The sequence below is a fragment of the Ursus americanus genome, chromosome 21 (assembly GCF_024610735.1).
Source record: "Ursus americanus isolate L20-20 chromosome 21, mUrsAme1.1.p, whole genome shotgun sequence".
NCBI classification, from domain to species: Eukaryota; Metazoa; Chordata; class Mammalia; order Carnivora; family Ursidae; genus Ursus; species Ursus americanus.
Genome location: NC_142147.1, coordinates 57,552,248 through 57,577,136, shown reverse-complemented (window position 1 = coordinate 57,577,136; position 24,889 = coordinate 57,552,248). Strand labels below are relative to the sequence as shown.

At 44.2% G+C, this 24,889-nt stretch overlaps 1 protein-coding gene across 1 annotated transcript; it reads right to left on the bottom strand.

Annotated features, from left to right (window-relative positions):
* Nucleotides 1–676: 676 nt before the first annotated feature.
* On the bottom strand, nucleotides 677–24,683 carry LOC123777281 (uncharacterized). The gene is made up of 4 exons (XM_045773829.2): nucleotides 24,264–24,683; nucleotides 21,636–21,762; nucleotides 10,482–10,577; nucleotides 677–5,186 (listed from the first exon to the last, which is right to left on the bottom strand). The coding sequence occupies exons 1-4, from the start codon at nucleotides 24,294–24,296 to the stop codon at nucleotides 3,346–3,348; spliced, it is 2,097 nt and encodes a 698-aa protein (XP_045629785.2). The 5' UTR covers nucleotides 24,297–24,683; the 3' UTR covers nucleotides 677–3,345.
* Between the last annotated feature and the right edge of the window lie 206 nt (nucleotides 24,684–24,889).

Below are 24,889 nucleotides of genomic sequence, written 5' to 3'. Positions count from 1 at the left end.
TAAGAATATTCCATGACCTGGTGCAGTTTATTGCAGGGAGGCAAGGCCAGTTCAGCATTCAAATCCAGTCAAAGGAATCCATAATATCAACAGGCTACAGGAAAAAAATCACACGATCACATCAACCAAAGAAGAAAAAGCATTTGGCAAAATTCAATACCCATTCATAATGAAAACTCAGCAAATTATGGGGGTGACTTCCCAAAGTAGATAAAGAACATCTATATATAGAGAGACAAACCAAAAAACAGACCCTTAACTATAGAGAACAAACAGATGGTTACCAGAGGGGAGGTGACTGGGGGGGATGGGTGAATTAGGTGAAGGGAATTAAGAATACACTTATCTTTTTTTTTTTTAAAGATTTTATTTATTTATTTGACAGAGACAGCACAGCAGGGGGAGTGGGAGAGGGAGAAGCAGGCTCCCCACTGAGCAGAGAGCCTGATGTGAGCCCAAGGTGGGGCTCAATCCCAGGACCCTGGGATCATGACCCAAGCTGAAGGCAGTCGCCTAACTGACTGAGCCACCCAGGCGCCCCAACAGTACACTTATCTTGATGACCAATGAGTAATGTATGGAACTGCTGAGTCACTATATTGTACACCTGAAACTAATATAATGTGTGTTAACGACATGAGTTAAAATTAAAAAAAAAAAAGTAAAACAAAAACACTGCAGCTATCATCATATTTAATGGTCAACACTGAATGCTTTCTCTTTAACATTATGAACAAAGCAAGTATGTCCTCTTTCACCACTTCTATTCAACATTGCACTGCAAATTCTAGCTAGTACAATAAAAACAGCAAAGGGGAATGAAAGAGATACAGATTGGGAAGAAGACAAAAGATGTTTGCTATTTGCTGATAACATTATTGTTTATGAAGAAAACCCTCAGGAATCCACACAAAAAATCTGCTGGAATAAGTGAATTCAGCAAGGTTGCAGGAGACAAGGTCAACATATCGAAACTAATCATATTTCTTTGTCACAGTAATGATCATGTGCAAACTGACGTTAAAAACTCAATATGATATATAATGACCCCCCCAAAAAGTGCCTGGATAAAAATCCAACAAAACATGATCAGGATCTACAAGTGGAAAATTATAAAACACTAATGAAATAAAAACGGATCTAAATAAGTGAAAAGACATACCACATTCATAGACCGAAAGAGTCAACATAATAGATGCCAAATCTCACCAAAATGATCCACAGACTAATGTAATGTCTATCAAAATCCCCGCAAGACGTTCTGTAAATACAGAAAAGCACAATAAAGTGTATATAGAAAGCCAAGGGGAAAAATTAATATGGAAGGCTAAATCAATTTTTAAAATATAGGGGGAGTAATCACTTTACCCAATTTTAAGATTTACTGAAAGCTACAGTAATCAAGATAGTGTGGTACTGGCAGAGGTTTAGACATACGAATCAATGGGATAATATAGAGAACTCAGAAATAGACCAACAGAAACATGCCCAGCTGATTTCTGACTGAGGAGTAAACATAATTCAATGGAGGCATAACACTGTAGCCTAGCTTTCAAGTAATGGTGCTGGTCAACTAAACATCCTTAGGCAAAAATACAAGAAAGAAACTCAACCTAAACCACACATGGTAATACAAAAGTGAATGCAACATGGATCAGAGATTTAAATGTAAAAGGTAAAACTATAAAACTTTAAGAGAAAATATTCAGGACAGAGAGCTTGATTAAGACCTCTTACACATGACATGAAAAGGATTAAGATAATAATCATCATAATAATTCATAATAATGTCATGAATCAATATAACAAAAATGGCTTGGCCTAGGATAGCAATACAAAAGTACACATGTGATGATTTAAAAGGCCCTGGGGAGGGTTCGATGTGAATGCGTGATTATTTTTACATCTTTCTTCACAGCATTTTTTTTTTAAGATTTTATTTATTTATTTGACAGAGACAGCCAGCGAGAGAGGGAACACAAGCAGGGGGAGTGGGAGAGGAAGAAGCAGGCTCATAGCAGAAGAGCCTGATGTGGGGCTCGATCCCATAACGCCGGGATCACGCCCTGAGCCGAAGGCAGACGCTTAACCGCTGTGCCACCCAGGCGCCCCCACAGCATATTTCTTAATGTGAGGTAATGCTATCACGTGCAGCTCAAAAAAACAAACAAAACAAAACAAACAAACAAAAAAACAAAGAAGGAATTCCAAAAGACCCTGATAAAAGGTACTAGTCATTACTTATTGTACCAGGACTAAGGCCATGGTAACAACTGTGTAACAGAGACCTGCATGTGCACATACCAATTTCGTCGTTAAAAATTCTAGTCAATTTCCTCAATAGGGAATCTTCACACAATCTTTTGTAAAGACTAAAAATGAGATTCCTTCTCTGCTTTCCTGAGTTTATGGGGTTGTTTTTTTAAGCTAATTTAGCTATGTGTTTTATTTTGTTTTGGCTCTAATTCAACCCCTAGAAAACAACTGATGTGGACTTGGGAGAAGCCTCTCTGAGGAGGACTGGAGAAGCTTAGGAACCGCACTCAGAGGGAAGAATTCGGATTCATCTGGGAAGGTCACCTAGCTACACTGCCATCCTCATCACACAGAAAAAACAATAAACAAGTAGATCAAGAGCAAGTGGGTTGTTAAATATATATGAAAAAAACAAATCAAAGTCTTAAGAGTGTTGTACAGTGGGCTCATTCATACATACATCTTTATCTCCTGAAATATAACAGTATTTCATAACCAAGCCTTCATATTCCTCATTAAGACTTATGCTGCTCAAGGATAGAGACGAAGCTGTAGAACAAAGGCTTTCAATAAATGTTTTCAGACACACCCTAAATGTCCAACTGTCCTGACAATGGACAGCAGTGGAAGTATACGTAAGATAAAGGGGACAAGGCTTTCTGATCTCTGAAACAACATCCCCCTTCCCCATATAAGATGTGGAACAACAAACTGCCATAGGCTTGTCACAGAACTCTGAAAGCAACCATGCTTGCATTTCTTTCTCCTTTATGTCTTCTCCTCCTTTGTTTAAATATCCCTGAGATAATTTTTCAGTGTAAACTAAGGAGAAAGATGTGGCTGATGGTTATACTCAGTGCATGAGAATGACTGGATCACACTCCTGGATGAATTCTCAGATGTAGAATAAGGCTCTAGACTGGGTCAATTTCCAGTCTGACTCCTTAGATGACAAATGATATCCTGCAACAGAAGGGTTTCTCATAGGGAAGGAAACTGAGGGGTTTCTCTTTGGTATGAAAGATCAGATTCTGAGTAAGATGTTTCCTCAGTGGTTACATCCAAGAAGTCTTTCCCCAATAGGAGCTCTTAGAGGGTGACTGAGGACTGCCCACTCGTGAAGGGTCTTCCCACTTCTGTTACACTGACAGAGTTTCTCCCAGTATGAATCCTCTGATGCTGAGTGAGGGATGAGCTGCGACTGAAGGCTTTTCCACACTCACTGCACTCATAAGGCTTCTCTCCACTGTGGATAACGGAGTGTCGGATGAGACTTGTGCTCCAACAGAAGGTTTTCCCACACTCAACGCATTCATAGGGCTTCTCTCCACTGTGAATCCGCTGGTGCCTTGTGAGCCCTGACCGGCGGTTGAAGGCCTTCCCACACTCCATGCACTCATAGGGCTTCTCTCCAGCGTGGATGCTGATGTGTCGAATGAGGTCTTTCCTAGTGCTAAAGGCTTTCCCACATTCTTTGCACTCAAAAGGTTTTTCTCCAATGTGAGCCCTTTTATGCAAGATAAAAGTGTAGCAGTAGGTAAAGGCCTTTCCACACTCACTGCACTCATAGGGTTTCTCCCCAGTGTGGATAATGGCATGTCGAATGAGGTTTGCCCTCTGGCAAAAGGCTTTGCCACACTCCATGCATTCATAGGGCTTCTCTCCACTGTGAATCCGCTGGTGCCTTGTGAGGTATGACCGGCGATTGAAGGCCTTCCCACACTCTGAGCACTCATAAGGCTTCTCCTCAGTGTGGATGCTGAAGTGTCGGATGAGGTCTGATCGATTGCTAAAGGCTTTCCCACATTCTTTGCACTCATAGGGTTTTTCTCCAGTGTGGGCCCTTTTGTGCAAGATGAAAGTCGAGCAGTGGGTGAAGGCCTTTCCACACTCGCTGCACACATAGGGCTTCTCCCCAGTGTGACTCCGCTGGTGCTGCTTGAGATGTGACCGGCGGTAGAAGGCCTTCCCACACTCGAGGCACTTGTATGGCTTCTCTCCTGTGTGGATGACATAGTGCTGAATGAGGTCCGTGCTGTCGCAAAAGGCTTTCCCACATTCATTGCATTCAAAGGGTCTCACCCCAGCGTGAATCTGCTGGTGCCATGTGAGGTGTGACCGGCGGTTGAAGGCCTTCCCACACTCCATGCACTCAAAGGGCTTCTCTCCCGTGTGGATGATATAGTGTCGAAGGAAACCTGTCTTATCACGGAAGGCTTTCCCACATTCTTTACACACAAAGGGTTTTTCTCCGGTGTGGCTTCTGTTATGCAAGACTAAATTGGACCGGTGGGTGAAGGCCTTCCCACATTCGCTGCACTTATAAGGCTTCTCTCCAGTGTGAATCCGCTGGTGCCTTGTGAGGTGTGACCTGCGGTTGAAGGCCTTCCCACACTCCATGCACTCGTAGGGCCGCTCCCCCGTGTGGATCATGTGGTGCTGGAGGAGGTGTGTGCTCTTGCTAAAAGTTTTCCCACACTCGGTGCATTCATAGGGCTTCGCTCCAGTGTGAATCTGCTCGTGTCGAACAAGAAAGCAATTCTTGGCAAACACTTTCCCGCATTCCTCACACTGATAGGGACGTTTCCCTTCCTGAATCAAGGGATCTTTCAGTAGTCCTCGTGAGTCATATTCATGGAGAACATGTCCTGGAGGGATTAGCTCCCGTATAGTCCTTGAGTGTAGACCATCATCTGTCCCTAAACCATCATGTTCAGGCTTCATGTTCCCAGGGAGCTTCTCCGTTTGGGGGTCTACCCCTGGTTTCAATGAGCCTTCTAGCATTTCTGATGGCCTATCCTGATTCTTGCCTTGCCCCAGCTGGGAGTCCCCCAGAGCGTGCTGAGTCAGTTGTTCCTGTGGTGAGATTTCCTCAGACAAGGCAAGGTGAGAAAGGGAAAGCTCTGTGGTCTTGGGCTTTGTACTGTCACCTGAAGGGAATACAATATACAGAAGGGCTCATTAGAGATGGCAACACAGAAAAAGAAAATTGCCATTTCAGTGGGAATAAGAAGATGAAAACAGTGGCTCTGAGCCTGTCATGTTTTCAAATCTCTGAAATCCAGTTTGCAATTTCTTTTCGACCTTGAATTCTTGAAACCTTTGAGCAGAAACCAAGAGGGAGAGAATAGATGGGGGACAGAGTGTCTGGCAATGAGGGCCAAGTACACAGAGTAATGACACTGTATGTGCTGGGTTTGCTCAAAGCAAGAACATCTCCAGATGCTACAAGAGGCCAGCGAAAGGGCACCTGACACAGCCTCCACAGCAGCCAGGACGAGGTCGGGGAGGGTTCCCACACAGGGAATGCGAGAAACTGCCATAGAGAGAAAACAGGAAAGCCATTTTAGCCTTTGCTAATGGAATGACCAAAGGTAGAGTCTTCCAAGACTCAGGGAACCTGCAGTGCACCAAAGGATGGGGCTGGTAAGGGTGTAGCCCCTGACACAGGACTGGTGTCCTCACAAGAAGAAACACTAGTGCATTTGCGTCTTCTCAGCGCCACATGAGGATGGAAGAGGAGACTCCTATCTGCAAACCAGGAAGAGGGCCCTCACCAGACACCAGATCTGCCAGCTCCTGGATCTGAAACTTCTGGCCTGCAGAACTGTGGAAAATAAACATCTGCTGTTTAACCGAACTCCAGTCTCTGGCATTCTCATTACAGCAGTCCAGACTGACTAGACAGTTGGTATGAGTAATATTCTCATTCTTGAAGTCAGTGATGTTAAGTGTATTATTTTCAAAAAGAAATGAATGGGCAAATAACTTAGTTAATATATCAATTAATCAAGGTCATTCTGACTCAGTAATGACAATGTGTCATAAACCAAGATTTATGATTAATCGGAATTTGTACCTGAGGCCCACTAAACCAAAGTTAGAGGTCACAGCAGGATTATGGTTAAGATCATGGTCTCTGACCACAAAAACCCGAGGCCCAAGTCCCACAAGAACTCCGTATTAGCTCCACGGTCTCTGGCAAGGCACTCAAATTTCATAAGCCCTCATTTTGTCTTCCAAAAAAGTAAGCTACCAATAGAGCCTGCCCTGTAGGGCTCTGTGAGGATGAAGTGAAATCCTGCATTTACCACATTCACTGTGTAAACCAGGTTCAGTATGAGGCCAGACACTGAGCAAAACATAACTACAGGTTAGCTCTATTTTTTTATTATGGGTTAGTCAAATAATATACATCTGAGACCTACTTAGGAAGCATATAAATTGGCCGTGTCAGAATGTGTAGATTAACCTCGAAGAGTATTGAAGAGTAAAAAGAATGGTCCACGAGATGCCTGATGAGTTAACATTAACGTCACCAGAATAAGAAGACAAGGAAGGTCCTGGGAGGTTGGGGGCAGAGATTCCAAGAGGATCAGATGCTCACGACACAATCTGAAAAGTTTGGTGCATTATGAATTCACACAGCACGGAGTTTAGAATGTTGGCTCTGAAGCCAGAACACTTGGCACAAATTACTTAGCTGTTCCCATCTCAATCTCCTCGTCTGAAAAACTGAAGACTCTCAGTTTCTGCCTCACAGGCTGTCCTGAGGGTTAAATGACAAAATGCCTATAAAGTGGTCAGCAGTGCCAGCCACTGGAGGATCATTTGGTAAATTGTGGGCCACTACCCATTATCACTACGGTTGCTGCTGTACTGGAAAATTAGGAGCAAAAACGTGACTGTATAAGGAACATTTTCAGTGCTGTGGTACAGAGGAACCCCCTCATGGGGCCTCAAAGCACAAAGAGGACGATGTTACCACTTTCACATGTGAATGGTGGTAAGGTGAAAGGGTGTAGCCTTCTTCAGAACTGCTTGGCATTTTCCAATAAAGAAAACCTGACATGGAAACATACCAGAATCTGTTCCTAACAGAAATCAGTGCTTATCTGTACCAAAACACGTAACAAGAATATTCTTGGCAGCGTTATGTTGAAAAGAGCAGGAATGCCCACCAAGAGGGGAATGGATAAACGAATGGCAGTTTTTCACACAACGAGATATTACATTAGATTGAGAGTGAACAAACTCCAACTATACGCAACCACGTGAAAAGAATCCCACAGACATAATGATGGTCAAAAGGAGACAGACATACAGATAGCACGCGGTGCGGTTCTATAGTCAAAACAAATTCATGCTGATGGTCTCAGTAGGGATTACCCAGCAAAAGGGGCTACTGAAGGCATGAGACCCTGACGAGGGGCTGGAAATGTTGTACAGTAGTCCCTTTTATCTGCGGGGGATTTGTTCCAAGACCCCCAGTGGGTCCCTGAAATTGTGCGTAGTACCAACCCTATACATAGTATGTTTATACACACACACACACACACACACACACACACACTTACATACACACACACCTATCGTAAAGTTTAATTTATAAATTTGGTACATAAGAGATTAACAAAAGTAACTAATGGTAAAATAGACAATTATAACAAATACTATAATAAAAGTTTCACAAACGTAGTCTCTCTCTTAAAATATTTTATTATACAGCACTCACCCTTCTTCTTGTGATGCTGTGAGATGATAAAATGCCCACACGATGAAATGAAGTGAGGTGAATGACACAGGTATGTGACATACTGGTGTCCTTCTAATGATACATCAGAAGTATGATCATCTGCTTCTGGACTGTAATTGACTGTGGGTGACTAAAACCACGGAAAGCAAAACCACAGATAAGGGGGCACCGTGGTGTATATTAAATATTAACATAGGTGGTGGTTCTATGGGTTTATATGTACACAAAGATTCATCAAGATGACCTCTTAAGATTTTTGTACAACAAAGCATATGAGTTACAGCTCATTCAAAAAGTGCAAGAAGGGGCGCCTGGGTGGCTCTGTCGGTTAAGTGTCTGCCTTCAGCTCAGGTCATGATCTCAGGGTCCTGGGATCGAGTCCCACATCGGACTCCTTGCTCAGCAGGGAGCCTGCTTTTCCCTCTGCCTGCTGCTCTCCCTGCTTGTGCTCTCTCTCTAACAAATAAATAAATAAAAATTTTAAAAATAAACAAAAAAAAGTGCAAGAAAATAATAACAAATGGGAGAGTGGAACATGAGTGTAGACATCTCTTGCGAGAATGAGACAACTTGGGGTGCGTGGGTGGCTTGGTCAGTTAAGCGTCTGCCTTCGGCTCAGGTCATGATCCTGGAGTCCCAAGATTAGGCCCTGCATCGGGCTCCCTGCTCAGTGGGGAGTCTGCTTCTCCCTTTCCCCCTGCTCCTGCTCTCTCTTTCTCTCTCACTCTCTCTCTCAAATGAATAAAATCTTAAAAAAAAAAAAAAAGAATGAGACAACTTTTCCAAGAAGACGGGTTATAACAGGGAAAGCAGAGTTGATACCAGTGTGAAGACACTGGAGAGCCATAAGCCTTTTTCATTTACTTTCCCCTAGTATGATGCAACCAAGCATATTTTTATGAGACTGGATAGTTACAGAAGAGGCAGAACAGCAGTGAAGCAAGAAGCCAGTTCCCTGAAAAGGTGTGATCTGGCCTCTAGTGTGGGAATTTGCCACGGTTGGGGGCAAGGCCTCCTCATGGTGGGGGTGAGAAGGGAAGCCACACATATGAGAGATTCAGATCAATGTGTAATGGTTGGAAATCAAGCAACGCAAGAACACAGACTATTTTCAACATAAAAATATGCTAAGACATCGGTGGCTGGGGGGTATGGTGAAGGTCTGAAACAAGCTCTCAGTGGTTGGGGGAGCCAGTGCGGGAGACAGGACAGCTCAGAGGCACACAAGAGATGTGGGGAGACCAGCTATAACCCAGGCAAAAGTTGAAAACCTGGACTCAGGAGTGTAGGGATGGTTCTAGGGAGGAGGGGAGGTGGTGAAGATGCTCATGTGAAACGGACAGGATGTCTGAGTGTGGGGCTGGCACAGACGGAGGTGTTCAGGAGTTATCTGGAGTTGCGTCTGGCCTTCTGACATGCGGGGGAGGTGGGAGGGGCAGGCAAAATCATGAGCTCCCTCGTAGGCATGCTGAGCGTGAAGTGTCTTTTCCACATTCACAGACGTGAGACTGCTGACAAGGCTGAAGATTTGGAACAGACTCTGAGGGGCCGATCAGACACACACTTGGGACGAAAGCCCAGAGGGGAGACAGCATGGCTCTGCAGTGGCACCACTCACCACACCTGACATCCCCAGGGCCTCAGCAGCCCAGATTTGGGGAATAGAAGGCAAAATGTTACCTTGAAGGTTAAGCGAACAGGAGGGGTATGAAGACATGGAGTAAGGGAGTGCTTGTGAGTGTCTGACTGGCACCTGGACAAGGGGTGGATGGAGAAGGTGAGAAAGGGTGGGATGCAGAGTATAGCTTGTTTCCTTGCAGTGCAGAGGGAAATGGGAGATACTATCATTATTCATTAGGACTAACATGATGTGAACACACTAACAGCTTACTTTTGCTGAGCCATTCACTCACTATGGGTCAGGGCCAGTGTGAGCCACTCTGATGCACAATCTGGTACATCCTCAAACAACCAATGACTCGGGAACAGACTGAGTGTAGCAGACCACACTCACCGAACCATTTATTCCTCTCCTTGGACACACGGCTCAGCCTCGTTTCCCAGCCCCAGTGCCTAAGTGTGGCCAGATGTCTTGTCAGTGGAAAGTGAGGAGAAACAGTGTGTGGGGAAGTGGGTATGACATCTTCCTTTCTTCTCCCGTTTCCCCTCTGCCAGCTGGAAGATGCCAGAACAACGTGCAAAGTCTCATGTTGATGACAGGAGGTACCTGGGTCCCTGAATAACTGCGGGGTACCAAGCTCCACACTGACCCCCATGGTCCTTGGGTGATAAAAGTACTTTTCATATGCTGAGTCACCAAGAGTCTGGAATATGCCTTTCAGAGCAGCTAGATTTACATTGGCCGAACCTATATATAAAGGCACAGTGAGATCATGCATCTTCCCCAGGGGCACGAGGCTGCTGTGGGTCCCAGCTAGTTTTTAAGCCCAAGCAGCTGGAGCTGAGAGCCTGAACTTATGACCCAGTAGGCCTCACACCTCCACAAGAGCACTGGAGATTGTGATAGGGCTGGAGCGGTGGGCAGAAGGACCATGGGTTAAAAGGCTTCATGGATCCTAAGCCTCCAGAGAGGCCACAACAACAAAACTTCCACAAATTCCAGAGGCAGTGATCACTGTGCTGTCTGCAAGCTGCCATGACCCTGACCTGGCCAGCTGTTGGCACCTACCTGGGCAGGAGTTAAGGGAGAGGCCTCTCTTCAATGTCTGTAACTCTGGGCTGTGATCCAATGCATAGATCAGCTCTGGTTTGGGCAAAGGACACCCTGTTCAAGGAGAAAGAAAAAGGATGTGGAAATTGTGGTGAGAAGAAAGAAATCTCTAAGTCTAGATTGGGATTTCAGAATTTGGAGAATGCCTCAGAATGAAGCTGCTCCCATCCATGCAAACAAAAAGATATGACCTGGAAACCAATGCATGAAACATGATTATTGGGTCCCAAAGACTAGCCATTAGTGTTGGCTCCAGAGACAGCACCAATTCCCTTTGATCTCCTTCCTGTAGAATCCCAACGCTTTTCAGACCTATCTCCTGAATGTACTTTCTAATTAATCCAGTCAGGGGCCTCGACCTCCCTGTGCATTAGCCATAGCTGGTGAGCCTGAATGCCACCACAGACTAATTTACACAAAAGCTCTGAGGTGAAGCCTAGCCATCAGATTTTAAACACTCCTCAGGTGATGGCACCCAGCCTGGTAGGTTAAAAAACCTCGGTTTCCATCATTTCACAAATGGCATCCCTGATTATCAGTAGTCTGAGGTAAGCAGAGCGGCTGGGTACTCTGAGTAAAGAGAAGGGTTTATTTCAGGCAGAAAGACTGGAAGACAAAAACAGGAACAAGAACAACAAATAGGAAACAGTGACAAACATGGTAAATATTAATCCCACTATATTAATATCGCTTGGAACATCAATGTTTTTCTAAATGCTCCCATTATAAAACAGTTTGTCAGAGTGGCTCAAAAAACAAAACCCAGGGGTGCCTGGTTGGTGCAGTCAGTTAAGTGTCTGACTCTTGGTTTTGGCTCAGGTAGTGATCTCAGGGTTGTGACACTGAGCCCCATGTCAGGTTCCCCGAATAACTGAAATTCTCTCTCCCTCTGCCCCTCCCGCTTGTGCTTTCTCTCTCTCTAAAATAAGTGAATAAATCTTAAAAAAACAAAAACAAAGACAAAACAAAACCCAACTATAGGTCTATAAGAAACCCACTGTAAATATAAAGACATATACATGTTGAAAGTAAATGGAGAAAAATATACTAATATGTTAATAAAACATGCTAATACTAATCAATAGAAAGCAAGCATACCTATGTTAATTTCAGACAGAGGAGACTTCACAGCAAGGAAAGTTACCAGGGATAAAGAAGGCATTATGTAATGATAAACAGGATAATTTGCAAAGAAGACATAAAAATCCTTAATCTGTATGTCTGGCAACACAGCGTCAAACTATATGAGGCAAAAACTCATAGAATGACAAGAAGAAACAGATGAATCCACTATCACCGTTGGAGACCACACCACCCTTCTATCAGAAATGGACAGATCCAACAGGCAGAAAACTAGTAATGACAAAGTTGAACTCAACACTATCATCAATATGATAATAACTGGATATAACGGACATCTACAGACTAATTCATTTGAAAACAATACACATTCTTCTCAAACTCACATGGAACATTCACCATGATAGATTATATTCTGGGCCATTAAAAAAAAAAACTTTAGGGAGTTAAGATGGCGGAGGAGTAGGAGACACCGTTTTCAGCCGGTCCTCCGAGTCGAGCTGGATAGGTACCAGACCAGCCTAAACAACCACGGAACCAGCCTGAGACGCAGGAAGACGCATCTGGATCTCTACAAACGAACATCTCCAGCGCTGAGTATTGAGGTACGAAGCGGGGAGCCATGAAACTGTGCACAGATATCGGAAGATAAACGGAAGGGGGAGGGAGCCGCCGCGTTCGGGCGCCGGGAAGCGGTAGCCACTTGCACGGGAGAGCGGGCGGGGCTCGCGGACGGCACCCGCAAAACAGCAGACTGAGACCGTGAGCCGGGTGCGCGCGCCACCAGGCATCTCGCAGAACACCGGAATCCCGGTGTGCTCACCGGATCCAGACTGAGACCGGGAGATCCGGGAGCGCGCGCGGGGCGGCTGGCGGCTGGCGGCGTTAGAAACACAAAGGACAGAGACGAGCCGGCCCTGGAAGTGAGGGCTGGGACGCCGGGTGTGGGGCGCACATCCCGGACGCTGCAGGGTTGAGCAGCACCAACAGAAACAGAGTTAAAGTGGCCAGAACATTAGTAGAGAACGGGCCGCAATCCCTCTGTTCTGTGACAGAGGCTGAAATTTGGCCGCTGCTGCTCTGACTCTCAGAAGAGGCACAGCAAACCGCCAGGGAAAGCCGCCAGAGAACAAAAGCCTGGAAATACCGGCTCAGGGAGTGCCCATCCCCATCCCCCCTCGCAGGGGACGCCGAGACTCTACCCAAACAGGGCTGCCTGAGTATCGGCGCGGCAGGCCCCTCCCCCAGAACACAGAAGGCAGGCTGAAAAATCAAGAAGCCCACAACCCGGGCGCCTGGGTGGCGCAGTCATTGAGCGCCTGTCTCCGGCTTAGGGCGTGATCCCGGCGTTCTGGAAAGGAGTCCCTCATCGGGCTCCTCCGCTGGGAGCCTGCTTCTTCCTCTCCCACTCCCCTGCTTCTGTTCCCTCTCTCGCTGGTTGGCTGCCACATAAATAAATAAATAAAATCTTTAAAGAAGAAGCCCACATCCCTAAGATCCCTATAAAACAAGGGGCACGGCCTGGGACCCAGTCAATAATTTGGGCTCTGGAAACCCCGCAACCTCTCTTCATCAGAATGACAAGAAGGAGAAGCCCCCCCCAGCAAAGAAAAGACAGTGAGTCTGTGGCCTCTGCCACAGAAATAATGGATATGGATGTAACCAAATTATCAGAAATGGAATTCAGAGTAACGATGGTCAAAATGATGAGTAGAATTGAAAAAACTATTAACAAAAAGGTTACTGAGAATATAGAATCCCTAAGAACAGAAATGAGAGCGAATCTGACAGAAATTAAAAATTCTATGAGCCAAATGCAGGCAAAACTAGAGGCTCTGATGGCCAGGGTCGCAGAAGCAGAGGAACGGGTTAGTGAATTAGAGGATGGGTTAATAGAGGAAAAAATGAAAATAGAAGATGGTCTTAAAAAAATCCACGCCCACGAATGTAGGTTACGGGAGATTACTGACTCAATGAAACGATCCAATGTTAGAATCATCGGCATCCCCGAGGGGGTGGAGAAAAACAGAGGTCTAGAAGAGATATTTGAACAAATTGTAGCTGAAAACTTCCCTAATCTAGCAAGGGAAACAAACATTCGTGTCCAAGAGGCAGAGAGGACCCCTCCCAAGCTCAACCATGACAAACCTACGCCACGTCACGTCATAGTGCAATTCGCAAATATTAGATGCAAGGATACAGTATTGAAAGCGGCCAGGGCAAAGAAATTTCTCACGTACCAAGGCAAAAGCATCAGAATTACGTCAGACCTGTCTACACAGACCTGGAATGAGAGAAAGGGTTGGGGGAGCATATTTAAAGCTCTTTCAGAGAAAAACATGCAGCCAAGGATCCTTTACCCAGCAAGGCTGTCATTCAGAATTGATGGAGAAATAAAGACATTTCAGAATCGCCAGTCACTAACCAATTTTGTAACCACGAAACCAGCCCTACAGGAGATATTACGGGGGGTTCTATAAAAGTAAAAAGGCCCCAAGAGTGATACAGAACAGAAAGTCACAGCCAATACAAACAAAGACTTTACTGGCAACATGGCAACATTAAAATCATATCTCTCAGTAATGAGTCTTAATGTAAATGGTTTGAACCATCCCATAAAACGCCACAGGGTTGCAGATTGGATAAAAAGAAATGACCCATCCATTTGCTGTCTACAAGAGACTCATTTCAAACCCAAAGATGCATTCAGACTGAGAGTAAGGGGATGGAGTACCATCTTTCACGCAAATGGACCTCAAAAGAAAGCTGGGGTAGCAATTCTCATATCAGATAAATTGGATTTTAAACTACAGACTATAGTTAGAGATGCAGAAGGGCACTATATTATTCTTAAGGGAAGTATTCAACAAGTGGATATGACAATTATAAATATATATGCCCCCAACAGGGGAGCAGCAAGATACACAAGCCAACTCTTAACCAGAATAAAGAGACATATAAATAAAAATACATTAATAGTAGGGGACCTCAACACTCCACTATCAGAAATAGACAGAACACCCTGGCAAAAACTAAGCAAAGAATCAAAGGCTTTGAATGCCATACTCGACGAGTTGGACCTCATAGATATATATAGAACACTACACCCCAGAACCAAAGAATACTCATTCTATTCTAATGCCCATGGAACATTCTCAAGAATAGACCATGTTCCGGGACACAAAACAGGTCTCAACTGATACCAAAAGATTGAAATTATCCCCTGCATATTCTCAGACCACAACGCTCTGAAATTGGAACTCAACCACAAGGAAAAATTTGGAAGAAACTCAAACACTTGGAGACTAAGAACCATCCTGCTCAGGAATGACTCGATAAACCAGGAAATCAAAAATCAAATTAAACAATTTATGGAGACCAATGAGAATGAAAATACAACAGTCCAAAACCTATGGGATACTGCAAAGGCAGTCCTAAGGGGGAAATACATAGCCATCCAAGCCTCACTCAAAAGAATAGAAAAATCTAAAATGCAGTTTTTATATTCTCACCTCAAGAAGCTGGAACAGCAACAGAGGGACAGGCCTAATCCACGCACGAGGAAGCAGTTGACCAAAATTAGAGCTGAAATCAATCAAGCAGAAACCAGAAGTACAGTAGAGCAGATCAACAGGACTAGAAGCTGGTTCTTTGAGAGAATCAATAAAATTGACAGACCACTGGCAAGACTTATCCAAAAGAAAAGAGAAAGGACCCAGATTATTAAAATTATGAATGAAAAAGGAGAGGTCACGACGAGCACCATTGAAATTGGAAGGATTATTAGAAATTTTTATCAACAGCTATATGCCAATAAACTAAGCAATCTGGAAGAGATGGAATCCTTCCTGGAAACCTATAAACTACCAAGATTGAAACAGGAAGAAATTGATTCCTTAAACAGGCCAATTAATTATGAAGAAATTGAGTCAGTGATAAACAACCTTCCAAATAACAAAACTCCAGGCCCGGACGGTTTTCCTGGGGAATTCTACCAAACATTCAAAGAAGAAATAATACCTATTCTCCTAAAGCTATTTCAAAAAATAGAAACAGAAGGAAAGCTACCAAACTCATTCTATGAGGCCAATATTACCTTGATCCCCAAACCAGGCAAAGACCCCCTCAAAAAGGAGAATTACAGACCGATTTCCCTAATGAATATGGACGCCAAAATCCTCAACAAGATACTTGCTAATAGAATCCAACAGTACATTAAAAGGATTATCCATCACGATCAAGTGGGATTCATACCTGGGATGCAAGCGTGGTTCAATATTCGCAAATCAATCAGCGTGATACATCATATCAACAAGAAAAGACTCAGGAACCATATGATCCTCTCAATCGATGCCGAAAAAGCATTTGACAAAATACAGCATCCTTTCCTGATTAAAACCCTTCAGAGTGTAGGAATAGAAGGTACATTTCTCAATCTCATAAAAGCCATCTATGAAAAGCCTACTGCAAATATTATTCTCAATGGGGAAAAGCTGGAAGCCTTTCCCTTAAGATCAGGAACTCGACAAGGATGCCCACTCTCGCCACTATTATTCAACATAGTACTAGAAGTCCTTGCAACAGCAATCAGACGACAAAAAGGGATCAAAGGTATTCAAATTGGCAAAGAAGAAGTCAAAATGTCTCTCTTTGCAGATGACATGATACTCTATATGGAAAACCCAAAAGAAGCCACTCCCAAACTATTAGAAGTTATAGAGCAATTCAGTAACGTGGCGGGATACAAAATAAATGCTCAGAAATCAGTTGCATTTCTATACACGAATAACGAGACCGAAGAAAGAGAAATTAGGGAATCCATCCCATTTACAATAGCACCAAAAACCATACGTTACCTTGGAATTAACTTAACCAGAGACGTAAAGGACCTATATTCTAGAAACTATAAATCACTCTTAAAAGACATTGAGGAAGACATAAAAAGATGGAAAGATATTCCATGCTCATGGATCGGAAGAATTAACATAGTTAAAATGTCCATGCTACCCAGAGCAATCTACACTTTCAATGCTATCCCGATCAAAATACCAAGGACATTTTTCAAAGAACTGGAACAAACAGTCCTTAAATTTGTATGGAAACAGAAAAGGCCCCGAATCTCCAAGGAACTGTTGAAAAGGAAAAACAAAGCGGGGGGCATCACAATGCCGGATTTCGAGCTGTACTACAAAGCTGTGATCACAAAGACAGCATGGTACTGGCACAAAAACAGACACATAGACCAATGGAACAGAATAGAGAGCCCAGAAATGGACCCTCGGCTCTTTGGGCAACTAATATTTGATAAAGCAGGAAAAAACATCCAGTGGGAAAAAGACAGTCTCTTCAATAAATGGTGCTGGGAAAATTGGACAGCTACATGCAAAAGAATGAAACTTGACCACTATCTCACACCATACACAAAAATAAACTCCAAATGGATGAAAGACCTCGATGTGAGACAGGAATCCATCAAAATTCTAGAGGAGAACATAGGCAACAACCTCTACGACATCGGCCAAAGCAAACTTTTTCATGACACATCCCCAAAGGCAAGAGAAACAAAAGATAAAATGAATTTATGGGACTTCATCAAGATTAAAAGTTTCTGCACAGCCAAGGAAACAGTCAGAAAAACTAAGAGGCAGCCCACGGAATGGGAGAATATATTTGCAAATGACACTACAGATAAAGGACTGGTATCCAAGATCTACAAAGAACTTCTCAAACTCAATACACGAGAAACAAATAAACAAATCAAAAAATGGGCAGAAGATATGAACAGACACTTTTCCAATGAAGACATACAAATGGCTAACAGACACATGAAAAAATGTTCAAAATCATTAGCCATCAAGGAAATTCAAATCAAAACCACACTGAGATACCACCTTACGCCAGTTAGAATGGCAAAAATAGACAAGGCAAGAAACAACAATTGTTGGAGAGGATGTGGAGAAAGGGGATCCCTCCTACATTGTTGGTGGGAATGCAAGTTGGTACAGCCACTCTGGAAAACAGTGTGGAGGTCCCTTAAAAAGTTAAAAATTGAGCTACCCTATGACCCAGCCATTGCACTACTGGGTATTTACCCCAAAGATACAGACGTAGTGAAGAGAAGGGCCATATGCACCCCAATGTTCATAGCAGCAATGTCCACAATAGCTAAATTGTGGAAGGAGCCGAGATGCCCTTCAACAGATGACTGGATTAAGAAGTTGTGGTCCATATATACAATGGAATATTACTCAGCTATCAGAAAGAACGAGTTCTCAACATTTGCTACAACATGGACAGCACTGGAGGAGATAATGCTAAGTGAAATAAGTCAAGCAGAGAAAGACAACTATCATATGATTTCTCTCATCTATGGAACATAAGAACTAGGATGATCGGTAGGGGAAGAAAGGGATAAAGAAAGGGGGGGTAATCAGAAGGGGGAATGAAACATGAGAGACTATGGACTATGAGAAACAAACTGAGGACTTCAGAGGGGAGGGGGGTGGGGAATGGGATAGACCAGTGATGTGTAGTAAGGAGGGCACGTATTGCATGGTGCACTGGGTGTTATACACAACTAATGAATCATCGAGCCTTACATCGGAAACCGGGGATGTACTGTATGGTGACTAACATAATATAATAAAAAATCATTTAAAAAAAAAAAAAAAAACTTTAACAAATTTTAAAAAGAATAGAAATCATAAAAAGTCTGCTTTCAGACCATAAAGTAATTAACTAGAAATTAATAACAGAAAGATAACTGGAAAATCCCCAAACAGGCAGATTAAACAACACACTTTTAAATAACATATGGGTCTAAGAAGCAATCTCAAAGAAGTAAAAAATATTTTGAACTAAATGAAAACAAAAATACAGGGTGCGTGGCTAACTCAGTTGGAAGAGCATGTGACTCTTGATCTTGGGGTCATGAGTTTGAGCCCCACGTTGGTGTAGAGATTACTAAATAAATAAATAAATAAACTTTAAACAAACTAAAAAACCAAAAATACAACTTAACAAAATTTGTGGGATAGAGCAAAGCAGTGCTTAGCAGGAAATTTATAACACAGAATGAGTATTTTTTATTTTTTTATTTTTATTTATTTATTTTTTAAAAGATTATTTATTTATTTATTTGACAGAGAGAGAGACAGCTGGCAAGAGAAGGAACACAAGCAGGGGGAGTGGGAGAGGAAGAAGCAGGCTCCTAGCAGAGGAGCCTGATGTGGGGCTCGATCCCAGAATGCTGGGATCACGCCCTGAGTTGAAGGCAGACGCTTAAGGACTGCGCCACCTAGGCGCCCCAGAATGCGTATTTTTTAAAAGAAAGATCTGAATTATATTTCCACCTTAGGCAACTAGAAGAAGAGTAAATTAAATGCAAAATAAATACTACAAAAGAAATAAGAATTAGAGCAGAAATCAGTGAAATTGAAAACAGAAAATAGAGAAAATCAACAAAACCAAAATCTGGTTCTCTAGAAAGATCAATAAAATTGATAAGCTTCTAGCCAGGCCAGAAAATACGAAAAATGACACAAATTACTAATATCAGAAATAGAACAGATGACATCACTTCAGATCCCATGGACATTAAAAGGATATTAATGGAATACTATTAACAATTCTATGCTCACAAATTTGATAACTGAGATGAAGGCACCAATTACCTGAAGACACAATCTGCTAAAAACTCACACAAGAAGAAACAATCTGGGAGCGCCTGGGTGGCACAGCGGTTAAGCGTCTGCCTTCGGCTCAGGGCGTGATCCTGGCGTTATGGGATCGAGCCCCACATCAGGCTCCTCCCTGTGAGCCTGCTTCTTCCTCTCCCACTCCCCCTGCTTGTGTTCCCTCTCTCGCTGGCTGTCTCTATCTCTGTCGAATAAGTAAATAAAAAATCTTTAAAAAAAAAAAAAAAAAGAAGAAACAATCTGCATAGGCCTATATCTATTACAGAAATTGAACCAACTGTTCACAACCTTCCAAGACAAACAAAGCACCAGGCCCAGATGGGTTAACTGGTGACTTTACCAAACACTGAAAGAAGACATTATACCAAGTCCCTACATTCTCTCCCAGAGATAGAGGCAGATGGGATATTTTCTAACTCAATCTATAAAGTCAGCGTTACCCTAATATCAAAACCAAACATTACAGAAAAGTATACACAGTATCTCTCGTGAATATAGATGTAAAAAAATTCCCCACAAAATATTAACAAATCAAACCCAACAATGTATAAAAAGATTACATACCACAGCCAGTGGGATTTATCCCAGAGATACAAACCCGGATAAAAATTTAAAAATCAATTAATATAATCTATCACATCAACAGGCTAAAGAAAAATCACACAATTATACTGATAGATGCAGAAAAGCATCGATAAAATACAACATCCATTCATTAAAAAAAAAAAAAAAGAATGCTTAGCAAAATAGGAATAGAGGGAAACTTCCTCAACTTGATAAAGAACATCTACAAAAACACCTACAGCTCACAATCCACATTAAAGTGAGAAACTTGAAGCTTTCCCACTAAGATCAGGAACAAGGCAGGATATCCTCTCTAACCATTTTTCAACATTATCCTGAAAAAAACAGCTAATGTAATAAGAGAAGAAAAAGGTATACAGACTGAGAAGGAAGAAATAAAATTCTTTATTTGTAGATAACATGGTCACCTATGTGGAAAATCCAACAGGATCGACAAAAGACCTCTGGAACTAATAAGCAATTATAGCAAGCCTGCAGGACACAAGCGTAACATACAAAATGCCTCCGGATGTACCAGCAATTAAAATTAAAAACACATTACCGTTTACATTAGTACTCCCCAAATGAAATACTTAGGTATAAATCTAACAAAATATATATAGGAGCTGTATGAGGAAAGCTACAAAACTCCAATAAACAAAATCAAAGAACAAAATAAATGGAATGACATTTCATGTTCATGGATAGAAAGGCTCAATTCTTCCCAACTTGATCTGTAGATTCAATGCAAACCCAGTCAAACTCTCAGCAAGTCGTTTTGTGGATATCAACAAACTGATTCTCAAGTTTATATGGACAAACAAAAGACCCTGGTCTCCTAAGCGCTACAGTAAAAAGGAAACAGCAAACACTCCTGTGTGGGGCCAGCAACCCGAGTCCAAGAAGGCTGAAGCAGTAAGAGGGGGAGGGGAAAGGGGATGTGAGCAGGAGGATTCAATCCTCAAGAAACAGGGGTCCGGGACAGAGGCAGACCTGGTGATGCTAGACACCATTTCATGAACCACTGAGAACAAAAAACTGGGAACTGCACTCAGTAATTTAGTCAAATAGAGACACATGCATAAATACAAAATACCATCTATTCTGGCCAACATTTCACAAAAGAAAGGACTTGTGACCACCAAAAAAACGCAGAGGAGAGCTTTTCACAATGAAGATGTGTCTTTTAAATTGAACAGATTAGGCTTTATGAGGGATTCGCTGCAGTGGCCCTATTTTCCTTATTTGCCAAGGATGGCATGTTGGGAGAATTTAATGAGTGAAGAGGAACAGTATCAGCATACAGAAAGAAGTAGAGACAAGGAACATGGGGCCTCACACAGCAAGGACTGGGGGCCACTTCCTGCTACAAAATAACTGTGGCAGAAAAAAATCATTGTGAAAAGACAGAGGCACAAGCAGACCCACAGAGAGAAGCCAGGACAAAAGCCCCAGAAGCCAGGGATTAATTGTGTTTCTCTAAGTTCCTGTATTAGTCCCTCAAGGGGCCCAGCTGGAATTCCAGCCTTTAGGTTTTCTGAGACACCCCCATTTCCTCCCAACATACCCTTCTCCAAGAAACTATGTTTCTTGCTTAACCCTCCCTGAGACACAGGAGAGTATGCAGGAAGAGAGGAGTCTAGAAAATGACTGAAGTGGGGAGGAAGACAGGAAGGCTACAGAGGCCTTCTCAAGCAGCCAGGCCTGGAGCCAGAGAGTCGAGTGAAGGAGATGACAGGTCTCCCACACCACAAAGTTAGGGAGGCCTTACCCAGAGAGACCAGGAGCCCACAGGTCTCCAGCATCACCTCCCGGTACAGGGTCCTCTGGGCTGGGTCCAGCTGCCCCCACTCCTCCTGGGTAAAAGTCACAGCCACATCATCAAAGGTCACAGGCATCTGCAAAGTCAAAGAGAGGCAGTGTTTTGGTCTTGCAGCTATTAATGGGAATCAGAGCCCATCTCTCTCAATGGCAAGGGAGCAGAGTGACCAAACACCCCCTGAGGGCTGAGCTCTGTGCTGGACTCAAGGAGGCAGAGATGCTGGTTTGCCCTGATTACAGCAGCATAAGAGACAGAGCCTCCTATGTGGGAGCCAATGAAGAATGGCAAGAGGTCAGGACCTTCCTGCGTGGACTGTGAGGCACAGAATGGTAAGGGCTTTAAGATGCCACAAGAATGGGAGAGAGTAACAAAGATAATGAAAACAGTACCAATAATAATTACAGCAACAGCAGCCGAGACTCACTGATCTTCACTGCATGCCTGACTCGTGCTGATGCTCTACCTGTCTTGCTCATGTGAATGAAAGTCCCCAGCTCTGAAGCCGTACTCCTGAGGTTTGAATCCAAAGTCTTAAAATCAACACTTGCCTGCCGTGTGAACTCGGGAGCCTCACTTTGTTTCTCTGAGCCTCAATTTCTGGATCAATACAATAATTCTCACTCGGCAGTAATAGTTATGAGAATTAAAGAAAAAATCTTCGTAAAAGAAACACTGGGGTGACTGGCCACAGCCTGTGAGGTCAATATCATTATCATGTTTGTGCCAGTCAGGGCCCTGAGGTCCAGGGTGCTCTAATAGTTCACCCACAGTTTACATGTGGTATGAGCAGAGGCAGGATTTGAACTGAGGTCCCTCTGGTCTAGGGTCTAATGGCATAATCTTGACACTCATCCAATAGCAAAGGAGTTAATGAAGATGTGAAGCATTTCAAATAAATTTCCTAGCAACATTCATTTCAGCCACCATTGAACATAATTCTGTGGACATGGGCAGAGAAACGAACTCATCATCACCCACCTCACAGGACGATCACCTGAGGTGGTGGCACCTGCTTGGGAAGTGGCAGGGCCTGGACTGGGTCCCATCACCTTCTGCTCCTCAGAGACTACCAAGAAGAATCCACACTGAGTCACTGTTTCTTTTTCTTGCCTGAGTACCCCCCCCCACCTTGGCAACTCTGAGGAAATTCCAACTCACCCACTGAGTCTCAACAGCACGTATGCCTGAGCAAAGAATACTTCAGGCCCAGAAAATAGAAGTTATTGAGGACAATGCAGGCTGTGGCCATGAGAACAGCCTTTGACTTGTCACAGTGTCTGTCACGGCTGAGAGTATGATGGAACACTCAGCAAATGACCACACAGTCTGGCCTTCCCAGGGTACATCTCAGCAGATGGGGACAGGAGGACCATGGAAATCACACAGGTACTCTGCGGACTCCTTAAACAATCAATCTGCCTTTTCTTGTCCACACACTTCCACTTGCTAAAATGCCATATCCCCATCTCATGCCCAAGGCCTGTAAGGAAGCCTGCTTGGCTTACAAAGTTGACTTCACGTGTTTCCTCCAGGCATTATTATCTGCTTTTTGTACAGAAAGGGGTAAAAATACAGGCTGTGGTGGTCAACACACTGGTTATTAAGAGCTGCAGTGATTTGGGGCAGTGATTTGGGGCACTAAACCTCTCCGAGGCTCAAGTTGTTCTCATGCAAAACAGCGATAATAACACAACCCAACTCAGAGGAGCTGAGGATTAAATGAGGTGATATGTTATGTCTGCCTGTCAGCCACAGCAAGAACCACTTAAGGCCGGCCATCATGGTTCTTCTGTTACTGCTTTCTCTTTGCTCCCACAACATCCTAGACAAATTCAACCATGAACACCTATGGTTCCCTACACAAAAATGCCAGATGAGGGCCGCCTGGGTGGCTCAGTCGTTAAGTGTCTGCCTTCGGCTCAGGTCATGATCCCAGAGTCCTGGGATCCAGCCACGCATCCTTCTCCCTGCCCAGCAGCGAGCCTTCTTCTCCCTCTTCGTCTGCTGCTGCTCCCCCTACTTGTGCTCCCTCTCTGTCAAAAAAAAAAAAAAAAAAAGCCAGATGATGGGCAAGCTGGGAAGGGGCCATTTTAGCCAGAACTGTTAGGAAAGTGCTCTCCAAGCGAGTGACATCTGAGCAGAGGCCAGAAGGATGTGAGAGGGAGGCCCTGCAAAGTCACAGGGGCAGCATCCCAGGCAAAAGCCAGTGCTAGGACAAAGGTTGGGGGGATGAAAGAGAACTTAGCATGGTTAGGCTGGTGCATCGGGAAAGAAGGCAAGATCAGAGGAGGTCGGCGGGAGAACCCGGTAGGAACCTACAGGTCATGGCAGCGGGCTGGATTTATAAGTGACGGAAGCCCTTGGAAGTATGCACCTTTCATCCTTCCTGCACTGAGCGAACACCTGTCAGAGACCCGCCACAGATGTAAGACTACGGATAAAGTGACAAGCCAATGCCACTTGCTGTAAACAAACGACAAGGAGAAAAGGAAATCGAAAGGCATTCTTGGCCTTCAGGCTGCCCAGGGGCCCCTCCGCAGCAGAGAGGCAGCAATGCTAAGCGCATCGTCCACTCACCTGCGCAGGGTCCATCCACGTCGCCGCCATCATGGGACCCTGTGCACAGAGCAGGACCCGGAGGGGCAGCGGCCGAGGGGCCTGCGGGATTCAGCCGACTGCCACCGTTTCGCTGCCCAGAGCGGGGTGACCTCGACTGACTGTCGTACTCCGAGCCTCAGTTTCCTCAGTGTGAAATGCGTCCGAGGCCCAGGGCGTAGTTTTTCGGCTGCGGGGACAGCGACCCGCGCCCCAGGGGGCTCACGTGACACCCTGTTACAGAGGATGAGGGACGGGTGCCAGGATCGTACAAAGATACGGAGGTGGGACCTACGGTCCACGCCACTTTCTCCGCTCGGGCCTCGGAAAGGTGCCCGGCCCACCGCTCAAAGCCCCACAGTCGGGAGAAGACCTGCCCGGCACAGGCGGATGATGTACGCCTTATTGGGACCGGAAGTCCCGCCCAGCCGGCCCGGGCTGAAGGAAATGCCCCTGGCCTGGGCAGTCATTGGCCCAGCGCTCGCGCAGACACGCGGAGCACAACCTTCTGGGTAATGCGGTTTTTTCCTTACCGAAAATGGGCGGTGGGGGCATTTTCCAAGCGTGTCTTCTCCGGAGGAGTATGCGAGGTCCAGGGAGCCGCCTCA